The sequence below is a fragment of the Mugil cephalus genome, chromosome 4 (assembly GCF_022458985.1).
Source record: "Mugil cephalus isolate CIBA_MC_2020 chromosome 4, CIBA_Mcephalus_1.1, whole genome shotgun sequence".
In the NCBI taxonomy this organism is placed as follows: domain Eukaryota; kingdom Metazoa; phylum Chordata; class Actinopteri; order Mugiliformes; family Mugilidae; genus Mugil; species Mugil cephalus.
Genome location: NC_061773.1, coordinates 7674345 through 7698110, shown reverse-complemented (window position 1 = coordinate 7698110; position 23766 = coordinate 7674345). Strand labels below are relative to the sequence as shown.

At 42.0% G+C, this 23766-nt stretch overlaps 3 protein-coding genes across 4 annotated transcripts; 2 read left to right on the top strand and 1 right to left on the bottom strand.

Moving 5' to 3' along the window:
• Nucleotides 1-4036: 4036 nt before the first annotated feature.
• On the top strand, nucleotides 4037-6697 carry si:ch211-222l21.1 (prothymosin alpha-A). Its single transcript, XM_047582667.1, has 5 exons — nucleotides 4037-4232; nucleotides 4844-4915; nucleotides 5338-5401; nucleotides 5625-5698; nucleotides 5814-6697. Exons 1-5 carry the CDS (start codon nucleotides 4182-4184, stop codon nucleotides 5883-5885), a joined length of 333 nt encoding a protein of 110 aa, XP_047438623.1. The 5' UTR covers nucleotides 4037-4181; the 3' UTR covers nucleotides 5886-6697.
• Nucleotides 6698-6985: 288 nt separating this feature from the next.
• slc45a1 (solute carrier family 45 member 1) lies at nucleotides 6986-13443 on the bottom strand. 2 transcript variants are annotated; one of them, XM_047582659.1, is made up of 10 exons: nucleotides 13272-13443; nucleotides 12231-12671; nucleotides 12022-12114; nucleotides 11465-11689; nucleotides 10424-11319; nucleotides 10183-10336; nucleotides 9924-10100; nucleotides 9594-9799; nucleotides 8887-9112; nucleotides 6986-7708 (listed from the first exon to the last, which is right to left on the bottom strand). In XM_047582659.1, exons 2-10 carry the CDS (start codon nucleotides 12649-12651, stop codon nucleotides 7680-7682), a joined length of 2427 nt encoding a protein of 808 aa, XP_047438615.1. In that variant the 5' UTR covers nucleotides 12652-12671; nucleotides 13272-13443; the 3' UTR covers nucleotides 6986-7679. The 2 variants fall into 2 exon arrangements, with proteins under 2 accessions (XP_047438615.1, XP_047438614.1); XM_047582658.1 differs by having other exon boundaries at nucleotides 6986-9112.
• Nucleotides 13444-15607: 2164 nt separating this feature from the next.
• Nucleotides 15608-22941, top strand: prxl2b (peroxiredoxin like 2B). The gene is made up of 7 exons (XM_047581927.1): nucleotides 15608-15808; nucleotides 16170-16374; nucleotides 16770-16821; nucleotides 17243-17306; nucleotides 17406-17481; nucleotides 18109-18227; nucleotides 22582-22941. Exons 1-7 carry the CDS (start codon nucleotides 15746-15748, stop codon nucleotides 22606-22608), a joined length of 606 nt encoding a protein of 201 aa, XP_047437883.1. The 5' UTR covers nucleotides 15608-15745; the 3' UTR covers nucleotides 22609-22941.
• The last annotated feature ends 825 nt before the right edge of the window (nucleotides 22942-23766 follow it).

Genomic DNA, 23766 nt, shown 5'->3' with positions numbered 1-23766 from the left:
ATGTCAAACTTGAAGCAGTAATGTCCGCCACTTACTATTTTGCACCTTCTTGCCCATCTTCTTGTACGAGGGCGGAGACGTTTATACATTCGTCAACTGTTTTGAACCGGATCGCATTAATTCCAAACATTGCTTCACATCAGTGTGTACGGGGACTAAGAGACTCGCAGAATTAGGAAACACTCGCAGTGGCATTTTCCAAATCCTCAAAGCACCAAAAGACTAATCCACTGAAGAGACACACCAAGGCACAACAGCCCCAGGAACATCCAGAGACTCAGGATTTTAAGGTCTCCCTGCACCCTGACACTGATGAGCTTTACTTACAGTGACGATGATTTCTTTGGGAAATGATATTCAGATGCTTTTTACTTTAACCTGTGTTTTACTGTAATTTACTTTTACTGTTTGTATGAGAAACCACAAGAGATTTTATTTATTATTTTACCTCTGACTTGGCCCTTCTCTGTGAAATAGTGTCACAATGATTGACAAGAGAACAGTGGTTTTGTTTCTGCAAGTATTTCTACCTCGAGGTAACATGAAGATCATTAACGGAGAATGAAAGTTTTACTTCTAGCACAACCATTAAGATGAATCAAAATTGTATTTATAAAAATACAGTCAGAGCGTAGTTTACAGTGCTGTGACTGCTGGTCATGTAGTAGATACTGCAGCTAACATTCAGTATGAGCTTCATGTGGCAGCGCCGCTGTGGCTATTGTCAATACTGACTGTACTTAACCGTGTTAATTTGTTACCGGCTGTATTTAATTGTGTTAAATTAACAATGGTAATGAATAGACACACTCTCCACCAGGGTACATTTGACTAAAAAGCCCCAGTGAGAAGTCAACTTTTTGTCATCAGTGTACTCTGCAGGACTCGCCTGAGAACCAGAGAAAGGCCACCAGACCATGCAGGACACTGCTGTTCAAAACAAAGGAGCCCAGTTTGTCCTCCACCAATTCCTCCAATTATCGGGACCCTTCCCCCGCCTAATCCTGACCTCTGCTCTTTGATGGGCCCCACTTTGCTCTTCCCTCGAGCACTGACATTCCTCAAGTCAGGTCAGTTCCTTTGTCCTCCAGAAATTAAAGTGAAATTAACCTGCTGTACTTCCCATCTTTCATTCAGTGACTTCCACTGATAACGCTCAAAGACATGTTTCCCGCACACAGGAGCGACGACGAGCCGCTGCAAAATATTTATTTATTTTCTAATGTGAGTCACTGTGAACACAAGGTGGCTTTTCTTCACACAGTATTACTTTCTGTGGCCTCAGCAAAAGTTTTCCTCCCCCGACATGTGGAAAGTGGGGTAAACACACAGTTGCTGGCAAATTCGGGGGTTTATAAAATCACCAAATGAAACACTTGGGGCTTGACTGCCCTACAGGTTGCTACAGCTTGGACACTTCTTTTACCTGCAGAATGAACAGGCTGCCCATAGATACACTTTTTTTCTTCTTTGTAGCAGATCAGTGGCACATGGAAACATGTTGAGGTAGGCAAATAAGAAAAAAAAAAAAGACAGGAAATGATCTCACAAACACTCCCCCTCTCTCTGATTGCTCCCATTTTCCAGTCACAGAAGAAGAGTGAGTAATGCCGTCTGCTGCTTTTTAGTCTGCGCCACTGTTCCTCCCATGGATTTACAGTGTGGTTGTGTTCAGCACATGCACTTACATTGTGTAGGCCTGCTCCAGGGATCTGGACTCTCTACGTGATCTTCATTTTCCCAAATCCAAGGGCAATCTAAGGGCATCTTATGAGAACCAGATTAATATTCTAACTAATTCATTAATTTAATAATTCACCGCTGCTGCTTCACACAATTACTTTCAACCACATTGTATAAAACTACTCAGATTTTTTTTTATGCATAACGACTACATTTTTGCCATGAGACTTACACAGTTTATATGCGTTTAAATACACTGTAACAAATAAAAAGGACTAAAAACACACAAAAAATAAACGTGTACGTAACGAGTTCATACACTTACACACGACCCTTTGATCCCTGTATGTAATTACACCTTTCAAAATTATATTTTAGTGAACGTGAGGTGAATTACGAAACAAGGCCCGGAGGCTTTTTCAGGATCAAGCGAGGAATTTAGACAATAACTAAGGCCCTGAAATTAAAGGGTGGAGAAATACTTTTACCAAATATCCTGTTTGGGTGTGTTGGGACTAGTTCAAGATACAAACAACGGTGAGATTTTCTAGAAGTATATCACGTGACACCTAGAGGCCATGCAAATCTGTGGAAAAGACACTGTTACTTTGAATGCTCAAAACTGCAGGTAAACATAATATGAAAATGAGTGACAGCTGCATGTTGGTGGAAACAATGAAAGGTGTGGAAAAGGTTCTTCAAGGTCAGAGGAGTTTGATTCTGAGACATGAGTCACAGCTCAAAGTGTGTTGCCTTTACCTGAGATAAAAATATTCTTCACTGCGTCTAGCTGGCCAGATGCAGGCTTAAATTACAGAGTTTGGGGCCCACGAGGTTGTGCGCTGCTACTTCCTTTGGTTTAACAGTTGGATGTGTGACTGCAGTAAAGTCACCGCAACGAGGGAGAAGACAAATCACTTGTTTGGGGCATAGAGTAACAAGATATCAACAGGACCAGTGGTTTCTCAATTAACAGGAAAAGTAGAAGGGGAAAATATGTTGATGTTAAAATCCTGTTTCGAGTTGCACTTCGAGAAAATATTAAAGACAATCCTACAGCAATGTTTGAGAGGCCCAGGAAATCACTCCCATCTGTCACCAAACACCCAAACGTCTTCTCACTTAATGTATGTTTACATGGAATCATTATATATTAGTGGTTGTAGCAAACTCAAACAGTGTGCAGTTAAAACCTAACCTCCTAAAGACGTGTGTTTTATTCAGCCTTTTGTGACCTTTGGACTAAAGATGCAGTGAGAGAAAGAAATCTGTATCATCTTTAACAGTGTAAGGACTGACCATAAAGGCTTTCACACACACTGCACCACACACCACACCCTGTTACTGTCTCTGATGGACCATTAAAATATACACATTAATTGGCTCGCTGATGATCCCTTTTCTCTTTGATTCAGATTTTGATTTGCCACTTTAATAAACTGACATTCATTTAGTTTTTAAGCGATTAAATCATGTCTTAAATGTGGACCAAACTAATAAAAAGCTAAAACAATCATAGTCTAGGTAACATCCAGAATAATTAAATAAATCTTGAAAGTAAATGTTTAGCACCCAGACTGTGCAGACATGGCCTTGTATCCTAATTTGTAAAGATGTGTAATCATGACATGTAAAATTGTCATAGTTTAATTTTGCACTTTTGCTATTTGCACTTCTGATTAGATGCCAAACTGTTGTGTATGTACCTACGCTATATGCAATGAAAATAAAGTTGAATCTAATCTGTTCCATTTGCTTCACAACTTGCATTGTTTCCTTCTTTCCATTACTCTGATCGGGTCTGCTAAAAACTGTAAGTGTAAGCCCACTCGAGCAGCCAGGAACACATTTCGTTAAAAGTGTTAAATATAGAAAGGAGGAGTGGCTGGTTTTGACATCGTCACATTATTCCTTTTTGCATGTAATTTGACACCTCATCTCTGCAGAGGAAAGAGCGCTAAGACAAAAGATGCTGCCCTTGGGCACGTGTGTGTGTGTAAACTTTTACAATCCCTCTACTTTAATATTCAATCGACGTTACAGTGGATTATTATAACTTTGCCAAGAGGCCACTTGCATCCATTGTTCACGTTTAATTTGAAAAATCAAACGCACACTGATGGATAGTAAAAAAAAAAAAAAAAGAAAAGAAAAGAAAAAAAAAGCATCGTGGTATCACAGTGCAGCGCTTTAAAAAAACCCGACCAATCAACAATGACAGAGCCAGGAGGCGGGAAGTTTTCGGGAGAGTGACGAAGCTGTTGTCCAATCACGTAGCGCGGTGGTCGACATTGACCAATCAGGTGCCGAGTTGAGCTGCTGTATCCAACCAGAGTAGATTTTCAACGAGCTCGAGAGAAAAGCGGAGACGGTCAGACACCATTTCTCTCTCAGCGTCTTTGGACTATCTACACGAAGGCAAAGAGACAAGAAGAAAAAAATAAATATCTTTTTCTAAACACGAACGTAATTATCTAAATTAATCCACAAAAATAGCCATGGCCGACACAGCTGTTGACACCACCGCAACTGCAGAGGTTACAGCCAAGGTGCGTTTCATTCAGTCTTCTCCTTTTTCTCTCTCGCTTGAGTCGTCGTGTTAAAAGATTTAGGGAACTTTTTTTTAAAGTTGTTGTAGTATTTGTGGGTTTAGTCCGCTTATCAACTGTAAGTTATTCGACGGTGCTATTTAATGCGAGTTAAAAAAAAAAAACCGCAATTAACCAGGGGGGAAATGTGTGTTGCCTAAATTACCGTTAATTTAAAATGTCACTTGTCCACACCTGTGCTCAGCTAAAGGTGGATTATTTAAAAAAAATTTCATTGTCCACGGCCAAGTGCTGTGTTTAGAAAGTGAGACTATGTGATGCGGTTAGCTGGAAATGTGTTGTTGAGCAGACAAAGCGGTACAAGCGCTACAGCTGGTGAAGCGGAGCTGCTGCTGTGGGCGGGAAGCCCCTGCGATGTGCTCGGCGTGGAATAAAAACCTCCAACATCATCCCCCTTTCTTTAGTGTTTCCAATGCCCCTTATTTTCGACATCGGATTGAATCAAAAACGCGTGTTTTTTTTTTTGTTTGTTTTTTTTTTATGAAAAACCAGCGCGGCACTTTGAGAATTAACTCTTTGCGGAGCGTTGATGAAAGGCTTTTATTTTGTAGGAGCTGAAAGAGAAGAAAGAAGTGGAGGTGGAGGAGAAGACCGACAACGGGGACGCACCTGCCAATGGCACAGTGAGTTGGAGACGAGAAGCAAGCCTCATGGCCTTTTGTCTTAGCGCCCCTCATCATGCAGGTGTCGCTGCGCCCGCCTCCCCCTCCTGTTCAGCTGCTCTCCACACAGCGCTTTGTTTGGGTTGTGAAATGGCACAGATGTTAGCTAGCAAGCCTTTGGACGTCTCTATTGGTTTCTCAGAGCCTTGTGGCTAATCCTCTGGGGAGGCAATAAGGGCTCCACAGACATAGCTTTTTTTTTTTTTTTTTTTTAAGTGTCCCCAGAGGAGTCTGTTCATGCAAGTCTCTGGGAGGATTATTTGAAAAATGCTTGGGATTGTTTTGTTTATTTATTATTATTATTTATTTGCAGTATCCTGCAGTATTCACATAAGTAAAGGTGACATGTCTCATTAGACTGACACTAACTTTTTTTCCAACAGAACGGTGCTGATCACAGTGACAAAGTGGAAGAAACCACAGAGGAGGAACACAAGAATGGAGACGGTACGTTTTAAAATGAAACAGTGACTTTTAAACTAAAGTTAAAAACCTCAATCAAATTGTTTATTACTGCCAAGATGTTACATGAAATCTGTTCTCCTGTGTGTACTAGACTTTGGAATCAAATTATTTCTGTTGATCTCTTAACGCAAGCAAATCTTGATTTAAATGCACTGAAAGTGAAGGCTGTAATTTCTGAAGTACTGTTTCTGAACTGTGCTCACAGATAAAGCAGAGGAGGCGCCCCCTGCTGAGGAGACTGATGCACAGCCTGTGAAGCGTGCAGCTGAAGAGGAGGAGGTGGGTTGTCACCAGGCTTCAGAAGTGTTTCGTTTTATTCAATGTTTGACAAATCTGTTATTGTCAGATCTTTGCTAATGCATGCTGCTTTATCCATTTATTTTTTTATCATTAGGAAAAAGTGGAGACAAAAAAGCAGAAGACGGAGGAAAACGGAGACTCGAAAGAGGCAGAAGTGGAGGCTTAGGTCTCTGCCCTGCTACGCGTTTGTGGCACTGTCTTACCAGCCTGGTCAACATCGTGTTGTAGAGCTTGTGCTTTCTGTATCTTTGAGAGAGATTTCTTTTTTTGGTTGCTCCCATGTTATCACATTGCACTGGAGTCTTGAAACATAGTGGCCCTGCATCCTTTTTTTTATGAAGTGTTATTTATTGGTCCTTAAAATGAGCTTTTTTTCTACTTGTACAAATTGGGCCACACCATGAGATCAGTTTTCATTTCCTGAGGGTTTTATATCGGTATGTTAGAAGCACAATCTCTATTATGTCAGTGCTGACCAGATGATTCATACTTACAGGCAGCTGCTCACCTCCCAAGGCTCATGTTGACCTCTCAGATACACTTAAAGGACCAAAGATAAGTTTTAAGCAGGGGATAATGGACAGTTGTTAGCATTATTAGTTAAGGCGTAATTTTTTGTGTTGAGCTGCTACTTAATCCTCGGCTGCCCTGTTAACATAACAGATGGTGCAAATGAATAAAGGGTCTCCTCCTTGCACCTTCATGACAAGTTTGACCCCGTTCTGTGGAGGCAGGATTTTGCAATGTTAATTAACCCCTCTTAAATCTTAAAGCTTTGGTCATTTGTTCTGTATGCATTCCACGCAAGTTTGTACCATTTATACTTTGTTTTTCTTACATTTCCAACGAGTTTATGTTATGGTTGGGTAGCTCAGTTTTGTCTACAAGACTGCCTTTTTCAGAACCAGAATGGCATTCGGTTACTTCAGCCACTGCTTTGTATATTCTGATCAACAAATAAATTGTCTTTTTACTTAACTGTGTCTGTTTTGTTTATGTGACCTGTACACTCCCTCTAAAAAACCCAGGGTTTTCTAGGTGGATGATGTCACTTGACCCAATTTTCCTGAACATGGAAAATGGCTGGCTTAGATGCAGGAAGGAGCAGGAATAATTTCCCTCGCTTGGTAATGGAAAAGGGTGAAGTGAATCATGGATCTTAATTTTGTGTGCCCCTGGCTCCCCCTTGTGGTGCGGATCAGTATTGCAGAGGCGACAATTGGTGTGACCAGTGATTAAAATAATTCACACAGGAGTCAAAAATGGCAAAACGATCATTTTAGTTTTAACTGAACCCTGAATAAAAGTAGCGTTTACAATAACACTGCTAATATTGAGCAATTGGTGGTACCATATAACACAAAAACTGTGTTTTACTTCTTTCTCAAGCAAGCTGCAACAGCATGATCCGTACAGTTACTGTTTCCTTGGAAACGTAAGCATGGCGTGCATCCGGTCAGTCCAGGAGGCTTTAATAATCGGTGATTCTAGATATTCTGCAGAGGCACCAGGAAGATGGGGTGCTCGGTCGATGAAACCATCACAATGAAAGGCTTTGTATTCTGAAGTTTACCTCTTGTTAAAGCCCTGAAGTCAGGCCTGATGCCTGTGTTGAGGCTGAACAGAAAGCATACTGTTTGTCATGGCACAGTGATGTAAAAAATAAATCATATGTACCATTTTGCTGTTAAAAAAATGCATCTTTAGGATGAAATTTGGATGAAAATTGCTTCCTGTGAGGAACTTGGCTAATAAGACATAAGAGCATCACTATGCTGAGTTGATGGTCCGAGCATGGTGGAGCTGAAGCCTACTACTCTAAGCATGCGCCCTAAGGATGACATTAAGCACTTGCTGCTGGCTCTGTGAACCCCCACAGTCTTTTTGAAAGTTGTCCACCAGTTCACATGAGTCTTCCCTCTCTTCTCCTGTTTTGTTCGGTTTCCGACTGAATGCTGATTCACACCCCAGTTTCAACTTCTCCTCTTCCTGACAATGACAAGAATCACTGTCATTATTACAATGGCATGGCCAGGAGTCAGGGACAGCTCACAGGGCTGTCCATGGCTTAGTGAGGGCCCAGACAGAATTTGCCACCAGTACACATTTCTCTGTGTTTTCTGAATGTTCGTGTACGAGTGCGTGTCATCCTATTTGTCACGACTCTGTACAGTAGTTGGCATCATATGTGGGACTTGATTAAGAGTCACCCAGCACCAAACTGTGAAATTTGGGGATGGCACACTGGTTAAGTCTCATAATGACCGGATAGTGTGAAAAGTGTTGTTTGTATTTGCTGTTAAATATGTGTAAAATGTGAAGCCCTTCAAGACGGTGATTAAGCCTGGCATAGGTTCACGAGGGTATTAATTATGTGTCTGCTAAATCCTGCTACAAAAGAGCTCAATGAAGAATTATTAGCCGTGAGTGTGAACAGTCACTGGCAGCACATTGGTTTTAGTCAGACAGTCCTGCCTACAGTGTGATGCTAGTACGCTAACTCAGAGAAACAGGCAGGTAGACATTCCCTTGGCCGTATGACCAAAACAAAACATTAACACAAGGCTTTGAGAGATTACATTGCAGCTCATGCAGACGTTAGGCAACTGATAAAAGGAAAGGAAAGAAGGAGAAGCTGTGGTTAGCCTGCGAGTAGTGATCCACACGTCTATCCTAAACACCAACAAACAAGCGAGAAAAAAATGATGCAAGATTTTAGAGCAAAGAATCAGACACAAGAGGAGAATCTATACTCAGAGAAGTCACTCGCAGTCTCTCTCTCAGTCACACGTGCATTCAAAAAGGTCACACGCTCGGTTTGCAAAAGTTAGGAAAAAATGCATGGGCACACACACTGTATGAACACACTGGTCATGTATACACATATTAGAGCAGTGGCCAATGTCTGTCTGTCTGTCTGTCTAGCTCTGAGGAGAGCAGTGCCGATTAGTGTGAAACAGTGTATGAAGTTGTGCTGTACAGTGTGCGGCGTGGTGTACTGTGTGTTTGTCACTATCAATGCTGTGGAGGTCAACGCGCTCAGACACTGGGCGACAGTGTGAGAGCCATTGAGAGAGAGTGTGTGTGAGCGCGTGAGGTAAAGTAAATTAAGAGGCTTTTCTAAATGTGCACCAATAGTGGCTGGGTCTCGCTTTCGGTGGGCTCACCCTCAGGGGGGGGCAGCTGGTACACCACGCAGAGAGAGGAGTACAGGCAGCCCACGAATGACATCAGGCTTGCAAAGTACATCACTCCCTGGGCCCCACCCACCAGTGAGGTCAAGGGTCCCATCGCCACAGAGACCAGGATCTGAGCCAGGAAGTACTGGCAGCTGAGCAGAGAGATGTCCACCCCCATCCCCCGTCTGGTCCCTTCCTCTGATGAGCCGCAAAACTAAAAGACAAGTAAAAATAGTTTCATTCATGCAACAAACACGCACCAACAATCACTGCAGCTTCAATAAAAGAATGAGACATTTAGCTTAGTGCTTCTTTTTTTCCTCATGTCTCTACACTAAATATGAAGCCAGCAGCTGGAAAGTTTAGTTTTGCATTGCATTGAGACCGTAAAAATGGAATTAGTGACTGTGCTCCCACTTCAAAGATATCACAAACACACACACACAAATAGACTGGTATGTAACTCCCTGTAAAATCGCAGTGTTACTTTTGAATTTGTGTATATTTTTGTTAGCTTTAAATGCACAAATAGGAAGCTATTATTACCCTAATTTGTCTAGTTTTTGTGCTAAGCTAAGCTAACCATTTGCTGGAAATGGCTTCACATTTAACACTCATGGTAATCTTCTCATTTACACTAACTCATTACAAAAACACAAACCAAAAACAATTGCTGCGCGCAATTAGCTACTGACCTGAGGGCTCTGGTAGTATTCACACAGCAGAGAGTAAGGCAGCGTACACAAAGAAGAGAAGAGCACCCCGTAGGTGACACAGAGAGACAGTACCACGTACAGGTTGGTGGATAGTGTTGCAAGGCCTGTGCCCAAACCGAACGCCAGATAGGCGAAAAAATATAGAGTGCGAAGAGAGAAACGCTCCTCCAGTTTCTCTAATATGGCTGCAAAGGGGAGAAGATGAACACAGATCGAACGTAAGACGGGTTTCTACACAAATCAAAATAAATTAAGTAAAAAATATACGGGACGAGACTGCGCTGACGTGATGTTGTTGTGAGCATTTACCTGAGTAAAAAGCAGCACTGAATGCATAGATGCACATTCCCCAGCAGCCCATGCTAACACCAGCATTGTAGCGTTGGTAAGCCTCAGAGTCGTGGGGCGCTTTGGGGTCTCCTTCGAACACAACCTCCCCCATGAAGTCAGTGTAGAACAGTAGCATGCCTTCAAAGGACAGCCAGCCTACAGCACAGACAGGAACAAAAAGTATAACTCACACTGTCTAAATACACACATGATTATTCAAATGACAAACATTCCTCACCCAAAAAATGATTAGTGCATAAACTCCGTAGAGAGGGAGGCATCCTGTAGATGGCTATACACAGCAGCTTCATTGACATTTGGGATTCTCCTGACTCCGCATTCTCACTTAGGTCACTCTCATAGCGCACCCCGTTCAGCAAAATGTTTGCGACCTTCGTCAGAGAGGGAAAAAAAGAAGTTTAAACACGTTTTGGTTTCAACTCACTGAACAGCTTTTGTTACTTTTTAGAATGTCTGACCTGCTGGCTGAAAGTCACTGTTCTCCTCCGTCCGTTCTCCAGCCCAACAATCTGGGTCGACATGGGCTCCTCAATCAGTGCAAGACTCTGAGGTCGCTTCAGGATCCCGGCAGTAGAGCCCCGGTGTGACCCTGCACCGGGCTGAGCCCCGGCTGTGACCTGAGGCGCTCCTTGAGATTGTGCGTCTCCCTCAGGCTGAGGCTCTTCTGCATCCTGGACATCCCCGGCCGGATCAGACGCCGCGTCAGCCTGGGCCTGTCCTTCGGGGTGACTCTCTGGCCCCTGCGTGGAATCATCAGGAGGAGGGGAGTCCCCAGGAGGCAGGGGCACAGTGTTGGAGCTGGGCAGGCCCTGTGGTGTCTGCTGACCTGTGTAGCAGTCTATGAGCACACTGTCTATGTAGGAGGTTCCCAGTGAGGAAGCGAACTCATTGATTCCTGTGAGTGAGCTGTCCCTGCTTATAAAGCTGCCATATTTTGGGGTGAGGGGGCTCAGGGGCGATATGGGGCTAGTGAGGCCAGCACAAAGACGTGCATTGGCACTACAAGAATGGGCCATGTGGTCAGGATTGCCCCGGTGAGACTTTGAGAAATTATAACTGTAAAGACCGTCCTCATCTTCCTCGTCCAGTCCCAGATTTGCTCCGGGGGCAACAGGGGGAGAGGGCGGTAGAGGGAGGCTGGGGCTTTTCAAATGGTTTTTGCTAGAGTTTTTGTTTGGCTGGCTCTTTGGTAAAGGCCGTTCAGGAATACTCAACAGAGTCATGGCTGTGGCGAACACCAAGGTGATACTCGTAAACAGGTAAATGACCCGCAGCTGACCTCCCATTGACCTCCCAAACTGTGTCTGGTCCCAGTTGATGCCACCAACAATGTACCCGAATCCACCTCCGAGTCCTGTGCAGGAAAAAGAAGACAGCAGTTTGAAAAAAAGACAATGTTTTATTTAACCACAGGATTCCTTATGGACTAATTTCAGCTCTGATCTGACACATATAGCTGCCATCGTCTATGCTATTAACACAAAAATAAGTTCTCCCACCTGCCAGCAATGCATGGATGTTGAGGCCACGATCCTGGTCCTCTGGGCTGCACACATCCATCATGTAGGCATGGCTAGGGTTGTCGGCTGAATCAGCGCTGAAGTCCATCAGGACCACACCACACACAGTCAGGACAATCCCCCACTTGTGATTTGATGCTGTGTCAGCCAGGGCGCCTCCAATGTCCCGCCCATTCAGCACCAGGGTTAAACCGAACAACGCTCCTGGAAAGGGGCAAAGCAGAAGAGATGAATGCACTAGAGCGCCAAAGGTAATAATCGTCTGTGTAAACATTAAAGGAGCAGAGGAGTATGTGCACAGCTGTATAATGTATTTTGTGGCTGTGACCTCTTGTGAAGTCTGAGGAAACTACTCAAGCAGCATCCTCTACAAACCGAAACCCAATATTAAAAATATATTCATTGATATGATGATGTGATTCCTTTGTTGTTGTGGTTTTGGTTCATGGCCTATCCCGTCGTCTAGTCTGTCTCTTGCGAGCTTCCTAATGTTATGAGAATAAAAATCAACATGGTGCTATTTTAGCATTTCTTACCTATAGCCAAGGCAAAAATAAAAGGTCTCCTTCGCCCAAACCGGGATGTACAACGATCACTCCATGCTCCTATGAGAGGCTGAACGAGGAATCCTTCAAGAGAAAGACAAAGGGCAGAGTTACAGAAGCAGGACTGGATGCGATACTTGCGATTTGAAATCACATTATGCTTCATCTCATAATCGTGGACACCTTTGCAGTAAACCTACCGAGAATGGGGCTGATAAACCACACCAGGCTGTAGAACTGATCAGGCAGGCCCATTTGTAAGAGCACAGGGGTCACATAAGCCGTTTCCATGGCATAGCTAAATTCAATACCAAACAGGATGCAGCCATTGAAGAGCAGCTCTTGGAAGGTTCGTCTCGGGGGAAGCTCACTGAGGTCCAGCTGGTCCAGGGGACACGGTGTGTTGGGGGGCGGTGGCGGTGAAGGTCGTATCAGCTTCCTACGCTTCGGCTGTCTTTGGAAGTTATTAGCTCGGTGACTGAGGTGCCGAGTGGTGGATGTTGGGAAGCTGGCGGTTTTGGGGAGTGAGCTCCTCCAGATACCTTCCTGAGCTGTGGGGAACCTCCCTCCCGGACTGGCCAAGAGGGGGTCACTCGGGGTGCACATGCCTGGAGATGACATCTCTCTCAAGCCAGCACTCACTGCAAAATCCAAAAGGATGACAACAATGACGAGTTAAAACTCAGGCATGGCTTTGACTTCGCTTTGGCTTCGTTTTTCAGATTAGAGGTCATTCAAGATCAGCACGGTCTGGCACAGTCAGCGTGTGAGTAACTTGGGGCTGCTAATGGGCATGTTGTGCTACCAAGAGGACACTGCAGTCATGAGGAGACAGCAAAGATGTGCACGACGCACTGCAACCAGTGCGCATGCTGTGCGCAAAGCCCATGTGCTCGGCGTGGCTGACTACAGCACTGTACTATGCGGCACCGCTATCATGACGCCTGTTTCCATTTTAATTTTTCATGTAGGAAGCTCCGATCGGACACAATGGAGCCACTGGGCGTTGTAACGATGACTTTCAATACGTTACAAGGAAAGCGTTTCATTATCGTTTATATTTACACAAAATATTTGACGAATAGTTCCACCATAGCCACGCAGTCGTAAATCAGTCGATTTTCCCCCCCGGCAAATCCTCCTCGATAGGTTCTAAAGGTGAGCACCGGACAAGCGACTAAACTGTGTAAGAAGACGGGAAAAAGAGGCGTGCAAATCGAGACGTGAAAGATGATAATTACCTTATCGGGGCTGCCCGTCATTTATTGCGGCATACTGTGTAGGTGAACAGAGCAACCGTTATGATGTATAGAAAACGTTGTATGAATTACGGGAGGCATGGTTGTTTTTATTGTTTCCCTTTGATGCAGTCATCCCCCCGCTCTCTCCTCCGTCCCTTCTCCTCTCCCCCTCTCTTCTCCTCTCTCCCTTCCTCCCCTTCCTCCCGGTCCCTCCCGTGACGTCACGCCCCTCCCTGCAACATCAGCACCACCGACACATCTGTCTGGCTGCACATCCTGTCCTCCACTATACATTTATAATACATTTATATTTACTCTATTTTTTCTTTAAATTTACTTTGGGACTCGTGAGAAATTACGCTGATTCTATGTAATATTTTATTTATGGTCCTCCATTACATCTATTAAACAGCTTGAACTATTAGTTACCTTTTTACCTTCGCATTATTAGACATTTTGACCTCCCACAACAGAGAAAGCACAGGTGTATGGGTGAAGGCTTGGTTCCATTTAGAGTCCCTTTAAGCCAGCACAGAAGTAGGACCTCTTCTAAGCAGAATGTAGCCATCTTTAACATACACATAGGCTTTTCCTACTTTGACCATTTAAAATGTCTTCTGTATAAAAAGATCACTGTATATATATCACAATATAAAAAATAATCAACAACGACATCTGGACATCTACTAAGCAGAAAACATTGAAAATAAATAAATATATTCCAACAAAAAGGCTAAATATATAAAAGAAAGACACCTAGCAAGCAGAGAGAGTTCTGTGTTTTTAAGTTATTGCTATTTTTTTCGGCTCTGTCTCTTTTTGTGCCGGTGACGTTGTATAGCTCAGTTATTGTGAGAGCAGGTGTGCATGACTAGGTCCATGATTAACAGTGAACACTGAATGGAAGGAAAGGTCAAAAAGATCTTTTTCCACAAGAGACACTTTGTCTTGTCGTAGCTAGAAAACCCACTGGAAACAAATTTAGTTGACGGCTCATTTCCGTCAAGAATCCCTGTGAAATGCAGCACTTGGAGCTAATAGGTGTTTTAAATTGCAGCCGTGCAATATCAGAATGTGTGCTTTGAAAAAGATCATTTGACTTGCAGGAAATACAGTAGTGCAGCAACAGAAAATTATTATTATCTTTTCGTAACAGATGGGAGGTTTCACATGAGTCTGAAAGGTAGATGGTCAGTAGATTTCAGTATCCAAGTGCCTGCTCCTCTTTGTTCAAAATGGCAGCATGATAGATAGTGCTGGTCCCTACAGAAATACTGAGGTGGTTTCATGGCCACTGCCTAGAAGGCTCATTATGTCCAAATGACTTGTAGTACAATAATCTGGCCTGCAGGTTGTCCAACTTGATACAGGAGGGGAGGAAAAACCCCTCAAGGCATTCTCAAGGCTGATATTTTTAGTCTGCTTAAGTTGCTGACAGGTTATAGAATAAAAATCATCATATTCTAGCAAAGCCACCGTTTTCAGACAGTAGGCTTGGGTAGGTTAATATCTGAATATGATGGCTATGCTAATTACTGAGAATATGATAGGCTGGATTAGGCTAAAAGGTGTACACAGATTTGCGCATTTGCACAAAGATTGAGTAAACTGAGCTTTGTTTCACTTCTGGTTAGAAAACGCGCAGGCATACCATGTGGACATGCAAGCGTGTTTTGCAATGAGAACCATAAACTTTCAAAAACCCTTAAATGAGCTGCCCTGTCAAAGTTGCACAGAACATCAACAATACTCCACAACTCCTCCCCATTGGCACCTTCTAGCTCTAACAGATTTCACTCGTTAGGATTTGGGGATAGCAGCACACTTCTATATTTGCCTGGGGTGGCCCACAGACCCTAGGATTGCTACAGACCGAACAGGGGTCAAAAAACATAAAACGGCGTCTTAAGGGGTTAACGGAGGACATATGGCTGGGACAAACAGCTGTAAAATATACATCTACTTAAAAGAACAGAGCCAACAGAGCCCTGTAATAAATACCCATACCTTTGAGCTCATCTGCATTGCACCTTACGCAACTTGTATTATGAAAAGCAGAATTTTCAAATATACAAGCCACAGACTGAATGAAAGTTAAGGCTGCTCTGTCAAATAGTTGCGTGGGGTGTGAAGGTACAGTTAAATGCATGATATAACTTTTATTGGTCTCGTTTTAAGAAAAATATGAGACAAACTTAATGGGATGGACTATAGGGAGGAATGCATGTGGTCGATGTTGTAAGTACTAAGCCCCGCCCACGTACTCGCCCTATGATTGGCTGAGTCCTTTCGGCGGCAGAATGTGATTGGACCTCAGCGTTGTGGGCGTATCAGGATGTAGTTGTTTTGCAACTGCTTTGCGGGCGTAACAGACATCTTTGCTTTTAAGATTATTTACTATCAGATACTCGTCTCCTCGTCTTGTTCTGTTTGACCAGTGTCATTGGACAGTGCCTGTAGTCAAGTCGTGGAAAATGACAACTGTCGACCTTGCGCGAGTTGGGAAGAACTTAGTGAAAAGCGCTGAAAGTGGAGAGGTAAGTTATAAAGCTGGGCGACTGTTAAGATGCTAAATGTTTGAGATGTTTGGGTTGAGTTTAAAGGTGATCTCTTTTAAGACTGAACTGTTAAGTTGACTTGTTCCCTGTAGAGCTCCCTGCTGTGTTTGATGCTAATAAACATGCAATTACCTCACAGCACTGATTTAGCTGTTGTCTAATGACGCCTCTGGTGTGACATAATGATGATCTGATGGGAATACATGTGACTATGAATCGTGACATTACACAGCGTGAATCTATAGGGCGTGATTTCACACAGAGCTGCTAAAATGAACATAAAATTCCCACATGGCTTCTGTGTTTCACCTGTTAATGATTTTTATTTCTTGTGCTTCAGACAGTAGAGCTTCAGTCTCTATGGAAAGACCAGCCGGTGGTCCTGTTCTTCCTGCGCAGGTTTGGCTGCCAAGTGTGTCGATGGATGGCTTCAGAGATCAGCAAGTTGGAGCCGGACCTGAGGGCCAACGGCGTGGCTCTGGTGGGCGTCGGGCCAGAAGAGTTTGGGCTGAAGGAGTTCAAGGAAGGAGGGTTTTTTAAAGGATGTAAGTAGTGATCACTCAACAAATGCAAATAGTACATTTGATCTTTTGGTAAAGTTATGGGATACACATTCTGCTACACAAAGCGTAGTTGATGAATCCGGTTAAAAATAAGCTCCAGCACTACTGATCAAATTTCTGACTGGCACTGACTGGAGAAATGTGTTTTCAAGGTCATGTGTTGAGCACAAGCAGCGATGTCCAGGATCGTCCAGTGTTATATCAGATTTTAAACTCTGTTCATAAATGGTAACATATGTCTCTATTTGTTTTTCCTCACACCTTAAGTAAAACCAAAATGAATTGGGATATTTATCTGACATGTTATATATCTTCCTCTCTTCTGTAACATATTCTTTTTTAACTGTAGATAATCATCAATCATCTTCTTTTTTTAGCCATTTATGTGGATGAACAGAAGAAAACTTACAAGGATTTGGGATTCAAACGGTGAGTAAGTGTAGCTGCGAAGTGTTTTCTATTTATATGAATGATAGAAGGTTTAGTTGACCATGATAGATTCATCCGACAAATATGATGTGTAATCTCTAAATCCAAACAACAAAGATAAAGACAAAGGCAACTGGACTTCAGTTCAACAGCTTCTCTAATCTGTTTACTTCAGAACTGCAACAATTAGTCAATTAATCGTTTTCACAGAACATAAACCGAATGCATATATTTGATGCATCTATGGATTTAGGACTGTTATCAAATATAACAAGACATTTTAGTAAATCAGCAAGGTTTTTAATTGTTATTTGCAAACTGAATAGTAACTTAAGGAAATAATCTTACTTATTGATTTAAAAAAATACTCTATTTTTATTTATTTTTTTCTAATTGAAGAACTGTATTTTTTCCCACTCAGGTACACAGCTTTAAGTATAGTTCCTGCTGCTCTTGGGAAGAAAGTACGAGACATAGCCTCAAAGGTAGAAATCTTGATGATTACTCAACTGATCATAGACAAGAGCAGCGGTAAAGTTACTGATACACAGATTCTGCCTCCCTGCCCTTTCTGCTTCTTTCAGGCAAGTGCCGAAGGAATCCAGGGCAACTTCTCAGGAGATCTGCTCCAGAGTGGAGGCATGCTCATTGTGGCCAAAGGTACAATCAGAACACACCAGAGGGGGACATGGCGCTGATGCACGAGAAGTTTGCCCTGCCATTTAAATGCAGGACAAATATTGTGTTATGCATAGAATTGCAATTCTGCGCTCTCTCCTGTAGAGGGCAATGGTGCATCATGTTTTAGTGTGGTCATAATCAGCTGATACCATCTCTCTGTGTCAGAGCTCAGCACAGATACATTTCTTCATTTTTTTTATTCATACTGATGTAATTACATAGTCTGAGAGATTAATCAGCATTGAGGAGAAAAGTTTTCAGCTGAGTGGAAAGACACTGAGTCTGGAAAATTAACTAAAAAATGTTTGTTTTTTTAAAACAGATGGATGGTGACTTTTGTGTCATTTTGCTACTGAAATCTGAAGTCACTTTCAGTGTCTGTTAGTGTGCTGGTATTGTGTGGTTGGGCAGCCTGTCCTTGTGAAGAGGAATCAGTTGGACATAATAGATCACTGGTCTCTTTGTCCTGTATTCCTTGTCCTTACTCTGCACTTAAACTGCATTGACCATGCTTACAGTACTATATCGTTTAAGGCTTGAGGCTTTTTTTGAAGTCAAAATGTTGCTTATGGTGCCTGCTCTTTTTTGTTGGTTTGCCCTGAAAAGGTGGCGAAAAGGTCTTACTGCACTTCATCCAGGATTCACCGGGAGACCTCGTTGCATTGGAGGACATTTCCAAGGCACTGGGTGTCTCATCCTCAGCGAAAGCGGGACAGAAGCCAGTGGTAAGACGTCGCACTGATCACATTCTTCACATTATTTTTACACTTTAGTAAATTCAGCCACGTTCAGGTTTATAGCGGGGAGGTAAAGTTCGTTGTGTCTGGATAACACTGGGCTGATCTGTTCATCAGGTTTTTATTTTCCCCGCAGTCTCTCTTTTACGTCAGCGGACTCATGCATCAGAGTAACCCTCTTCACAGACAATTTCACACTTATTACACCGTCTTCACGGTCCGACAGCATCTGTGTCAAAGGCCCCAGAAAACTCCTTAAACCTGACTGATGATCTCTGTGCACAGAGAGGCTATAATAGAAATCCATACCATATCCATTCTGTAGCATGTAACGGAAAACCAGCACTGGCAGCCAGCATTTATGAAATTTACTTTATTTTCACAACTTAATAAACAGCCTGTCAAATGCAAACATGTCACACACAGGCAATTATAACCCACGGGTAAAATATGACGCTAAACCTACGGTATAATTAGCTCACTGTAACACATAGACAGGAAGCAATTAGCCATGTTTTCTCCAAATGTCCAAAAGTTTAATAGTCTGTTTAATCTGTTCAAAAAAATCTAAACTATAAAAGCGATGGTTTTTGTGGGTGTTTATGTGCAGAACTGTTTCTTGGCCATCTGCTTTTTATCTGGCAAACTCACTGTGACATCTTCAGGCAGCCTCTGTCACTAGTGTTATTAATTAATCAGTGTTACTGTCGTTCACGTTTTGTTTAGATTAAACAAAGGTGAAATAGCGTAGATTTGACAAAGCCAGGCCAGCCATTACTCTCGCTCTCCAGCCTTTATGCTAACTAAGCTAAGCTAAGTATTTAACAGAAGATACGGGAGTGGTCTCAGTCTTCATACCCATCTCTTGTCAGCACCCTGATTTTCAAAAGTTCAAATTGTTGTATCAAAAACTGCAAACGGTCGAGTCCATATGCAGCTCATATCATCGATGCAGGCTTTAATATACCTTAATACTTAATACTTAAATACCTTTTAAATGTGAATGTACCCATTTCAAAGTACTTATGATTCATGCATAAAGCAAATAAAACGGAAAGAAAAAAAAACAGGAAAGCAAATACTAATATAGCACCATTCTGGTGGCACACTGAAAATTAGAGTTTAAATATTAAACCACATTGTTGATTATGGATCTGTGGTGCCATTATACAGTATAACCCACTGTGATATAGAACCCCCACCCCATAACAGCACAAATTGCTCTCAGATGTGGACCTACAGTAATACGTCAAGTCCTGTGATCACCAGGGCCTTCGACATGCCCATGTTATCCAGCACATCGTCTTCTCCAATTATTGCCTCCTGGCTTTGTTGTACGTCTCCAACAAAAAATCACCATGTCAGAGCTGTTGCAGCATGTCCCCATGATCTGTCTGAAGACCAACAGATGTCATCTCTGCAGCTCAGGAACAGAATAGACCTTGTTTTCACTAAACGGGTAAAAATGTGTCAGGAACAAGTTCAAGTCACAAGCTGGCGGCCATGAGCGTGTGGAAGAGGCTCTGACAAAGTTACAGTTGTCGGCAGAGTGAGGTCACTGGCTGATCCGGGTGAAATCAAGAAGCAAGGTCTCTCTGTTCAAGTATCTGATAGACACGGTTTACTCCTTCACAACCTCTCTCATCTGTGTCTTGAGGTGAAGCTCTCAAACTAGATTTCCTTTAGAATAATCCTCAGCTTTCTTCAGGTTCAGATTTATCTTATAAAGTGAGGTGCTGCTCACCAAATGCTTGCAGATAATCAGTTATATAGTTAACACTGGTCTTCATGGTGGCCTCTTCCAGATGCAGTGCATCACAAAAACTTCTCTTCTTGCACTTTCACCCCCAAACTAACTGGCTGCGTTTAAGCAAACAAAAGAATCCCTAGAAATGTCTTGTACTTTGTTTTGGACACAAGGTCAGTTAAGGTTATGAGGGAAATATGAAAATCTTTTCTTTGTGAAACGAGACCTGTAATCCGATGTAATGGATGTCAGAAAATATTCATATCAGTTAAACATATCATATCAGTTTAATTTTTAGACACTCCTAATCCCAAGTATTACATTTATAGTTAAACCGAGAACTGGAACATCTCCAACAAATAATTAAAAATGAATTAATAGTTGTGTAGTATTTTTTTGTAAGTCTATTGACTATTGACAGCCCTGTGTGCATCACTGCACTCATGTGTAAATAACACTGCACATATTTGTATACTTATATACACTAAGTGAGTCATAGAGCTGCTGGTCTTACTTGATGTAGCACAAACTCTGTCAATACGAGTAAATTACACTGATCAGCCATAACATTATGACCAGAGAAGTAGAGAAGTATGAGAAGTAAATAACGTTGATCGTCTTGTGACAATTCAGTGATCTACTGAGAAGGTTTTTCGACCTGGCATTCATGGAGATGGTACTTAGACATGTACCACCCACCTAGACCAGAGCAGACACCCCCACCCCATAGCAGTGACACTCCTTGATGGCAGCAGCCACCCCCAGCAGGATGTAGCTTGACACACACACACAAAACATGAAAAAGAGCACAAGGTGTTGACCTGACCTCCAAATTCACCTGATTCTAAACTGATCAAGTATCTGTGGGATACACTGGAACAAGCCTGATCCACAGAGACCCCTCTCCTCAACCCATATGACCCAAAGACCCCCACTAAAAACATTCTGTTGCCAGAAACCACAGGACACCCTCAGAAAAACCATGTCCATTCTCGTCACAACTGTTTTTTGAGACACAAGTCACAGTATTAGGAAGGTGGTCATAATGTTATGCCTGACCGGTGTACATGTGTGAATGTAGCTAATCTGTCTATCTGCTCTGGAAATGTTGAAGTGTAATAGCCTTTATATCTCTCAAAAGAAATAATAATTCTGCTCGCTGCAGTGATTTCTGTGTAAAGTTATTTGACCTCTATTGTTGAAAGTTGTGGGAGGCCCAGTTGTTTTAGGTGCAGGATCTGCTCTGCTATGCATTCAGTGTTTTCACTGTAGCATTCCTGCAGGTTTCAGCAAAAAAAAAAAAAGTCAGCTGCTTTTAATCATATACTGAATTAGGATAAGATGCAAGACAACTGCGTGAAGCATGAAAATGTTCTGTTTAAAGTAGGACACCATTCAGAAGCTCACTTGACTGTAACTCACATGTCTTGTTGAACACTAGGGTGAAGTCTTCAGTGTTTGGGTGTCCCAGACCGCACTACTGCATGAGTTATAACAACAAGCACTGCGAAATCCATCTTTTATCCCCATCCCGTTTTAGTATTATTTTCTTCTCATCTTACTAAAACTGAACATTAAGTAGGAAGTGTATGAAACCGATATGTGAATGAATGAACTGATGGGCTCTGCTTGTATAACTGCTAGACCTCTTATGAATAAACTGTTTCAAAGGATTTTGGAGAATAGAGATAGGGCAGAAAAATCACTTGCATTTAAACATTATACAAGTGAAGGCCTCATGTAGAAATAATTGATTATTTTCTGTAGCAGACATCTGAACCATCTTTATAATCGTTGGAAATGAAAGCAGAAGTCATTAACTGGGAATATCATCAAGTATATTGATCAGTAGTTTAAGTAGGACCAGGCTCTCCTAACTAGACTCAATACTTGTCACACTATGAGTCTGGTCCATTTTGATTTCATTACAAAGTGTGTCAGCAGATAAAGAGAAAGGATAAAAAACCTTCTTGATGCAGTCATTTAGTCGGACAACAAATCAAAGCCATTTTGTCGTAAACAACTTCAACCACACGGTGCTCAGATGACTTGTGTGACTATGTTGTCCATCACTGGATCACTAACATAGAGCTCACTCCAAATCATTTGATCTTTGCTGGAGCATAATCAGTTTTCTGTTATAGAATAATATGTGGGCCTGGAAGTTGTTCTGACTTCCAGGATAAGGTTCTAAACATCTCTACAGATGTTTACCCGTAGCTCTGTGTGGAAGTTAAGTTTTATCCTGTTGATTGGAGCAGATATTAAACAAAATGTCTACTAAAAATGACATGCTGTGATGGATCAAGGTCCAACTCCGGATACTTGGGGATCATTTTGCGGACTAAAATCTTCCTATTCAACAAGTGAAGCCTTTATTGTAGTGTAACTATATTTCACTAAAAGCAAAGGAAGTGTCTATTGAAGGGTTCTCTCACAGTAAATTATAGGAAGGCATTGAGCTGAATGTTTAATCGTTTTGTTATTATTTTTCTACCACATGTGCAGGAGAATAACCTGACAGCCACACATTCATCGTACTGTAAAGATGTTGTTGAAAGCCGTCAGGTTTAACTTTTGCACCGTCTTTTGCAGTGCAACGATGACGTCTGTACGCGATGATGACACCACTGCCAGTCGTATCTGAACAGCACGTAAAGGTTCGGGAAGGAGAATCTCATTAAAATCTTGAAATTGACATAAAATCACTAATATTCCAATATCACAATGGCTCGAGATTACTTTGTGACATTTTTCTTAACTATTACAAAAGCTCGCTGTACACAGAGCTAATGTTGTATATACAGTGCCAACGATGACAAATGCTTTAATAAATATTGGTCATTTGACAGTTTACTTACCTTTGATTGCACTTAACGTGATTACTGTGATTGTTGTGTGGCGTTGAATGTGTTTTGCCGATCAATACAATAAAAACATATTTTAAAAAATCAATACTTGGCTTCAGTTGTTGACATTTCATGCAAATGTGCAGAATTTTAAAATGGTTCTGAAGGTATCAGGTTTTTGGCGTGACCAACAGTAATCCTGCCTCTCTACAAGAGGAATATTTTCATTAATACACCTTTGTCATTGGCCTTACTTCTACTCCACTTACACTATGGTTTTTACTCTCATCCATGACTAATTCGTGTCACAGTAAGTGTGGCTATAAAAACGTTTCAAACGTTTATTTTATTTATTTTTTTTGTGATTGTGATGACATTTCTGCAGCAGAACTTTGGATAAACATCCTTGAACTGTAAACTGGGCTCAGATTCAGCTGGTGTACTTTTGATTGATCCTCAGAAGTAACAACAATCATTTCCTTTTAGCACTAACGTATAAATACATCTTACCTCATAAATCATAAATCTTATTTTGTCAGTAATGTTTGTTTTGTAGTGAAACGCGCCAGTCATGTACGATGGTACTTTTCCTTCCTTGGAGTCAATCAGGGATTCCATTACAAAATGAACCATCGACATGAGATCGATTCATCTTTTCACAACATTTGTTAGTTGTTCTGTGAGGTTTTTTTCTGCATACTTGTCTTTGTACTGAGAATTTATTCAGATGCTGTTACACGAGTAATGGAAAGAGGAAATCATGCTGCCTGACAGATAACATGACCAACTAAACTAAAGAAGTCTATTTAAAGAGTAAGTAGTGAGAGGAGGTTTGAATTTTACTGACTTAAATGTCTTGTCTACTAGTCATACTTGTCTACTAGTCTACACAACAGTGAGAAGTTATTCTTAACAGTAAGTTTGTTGCCAC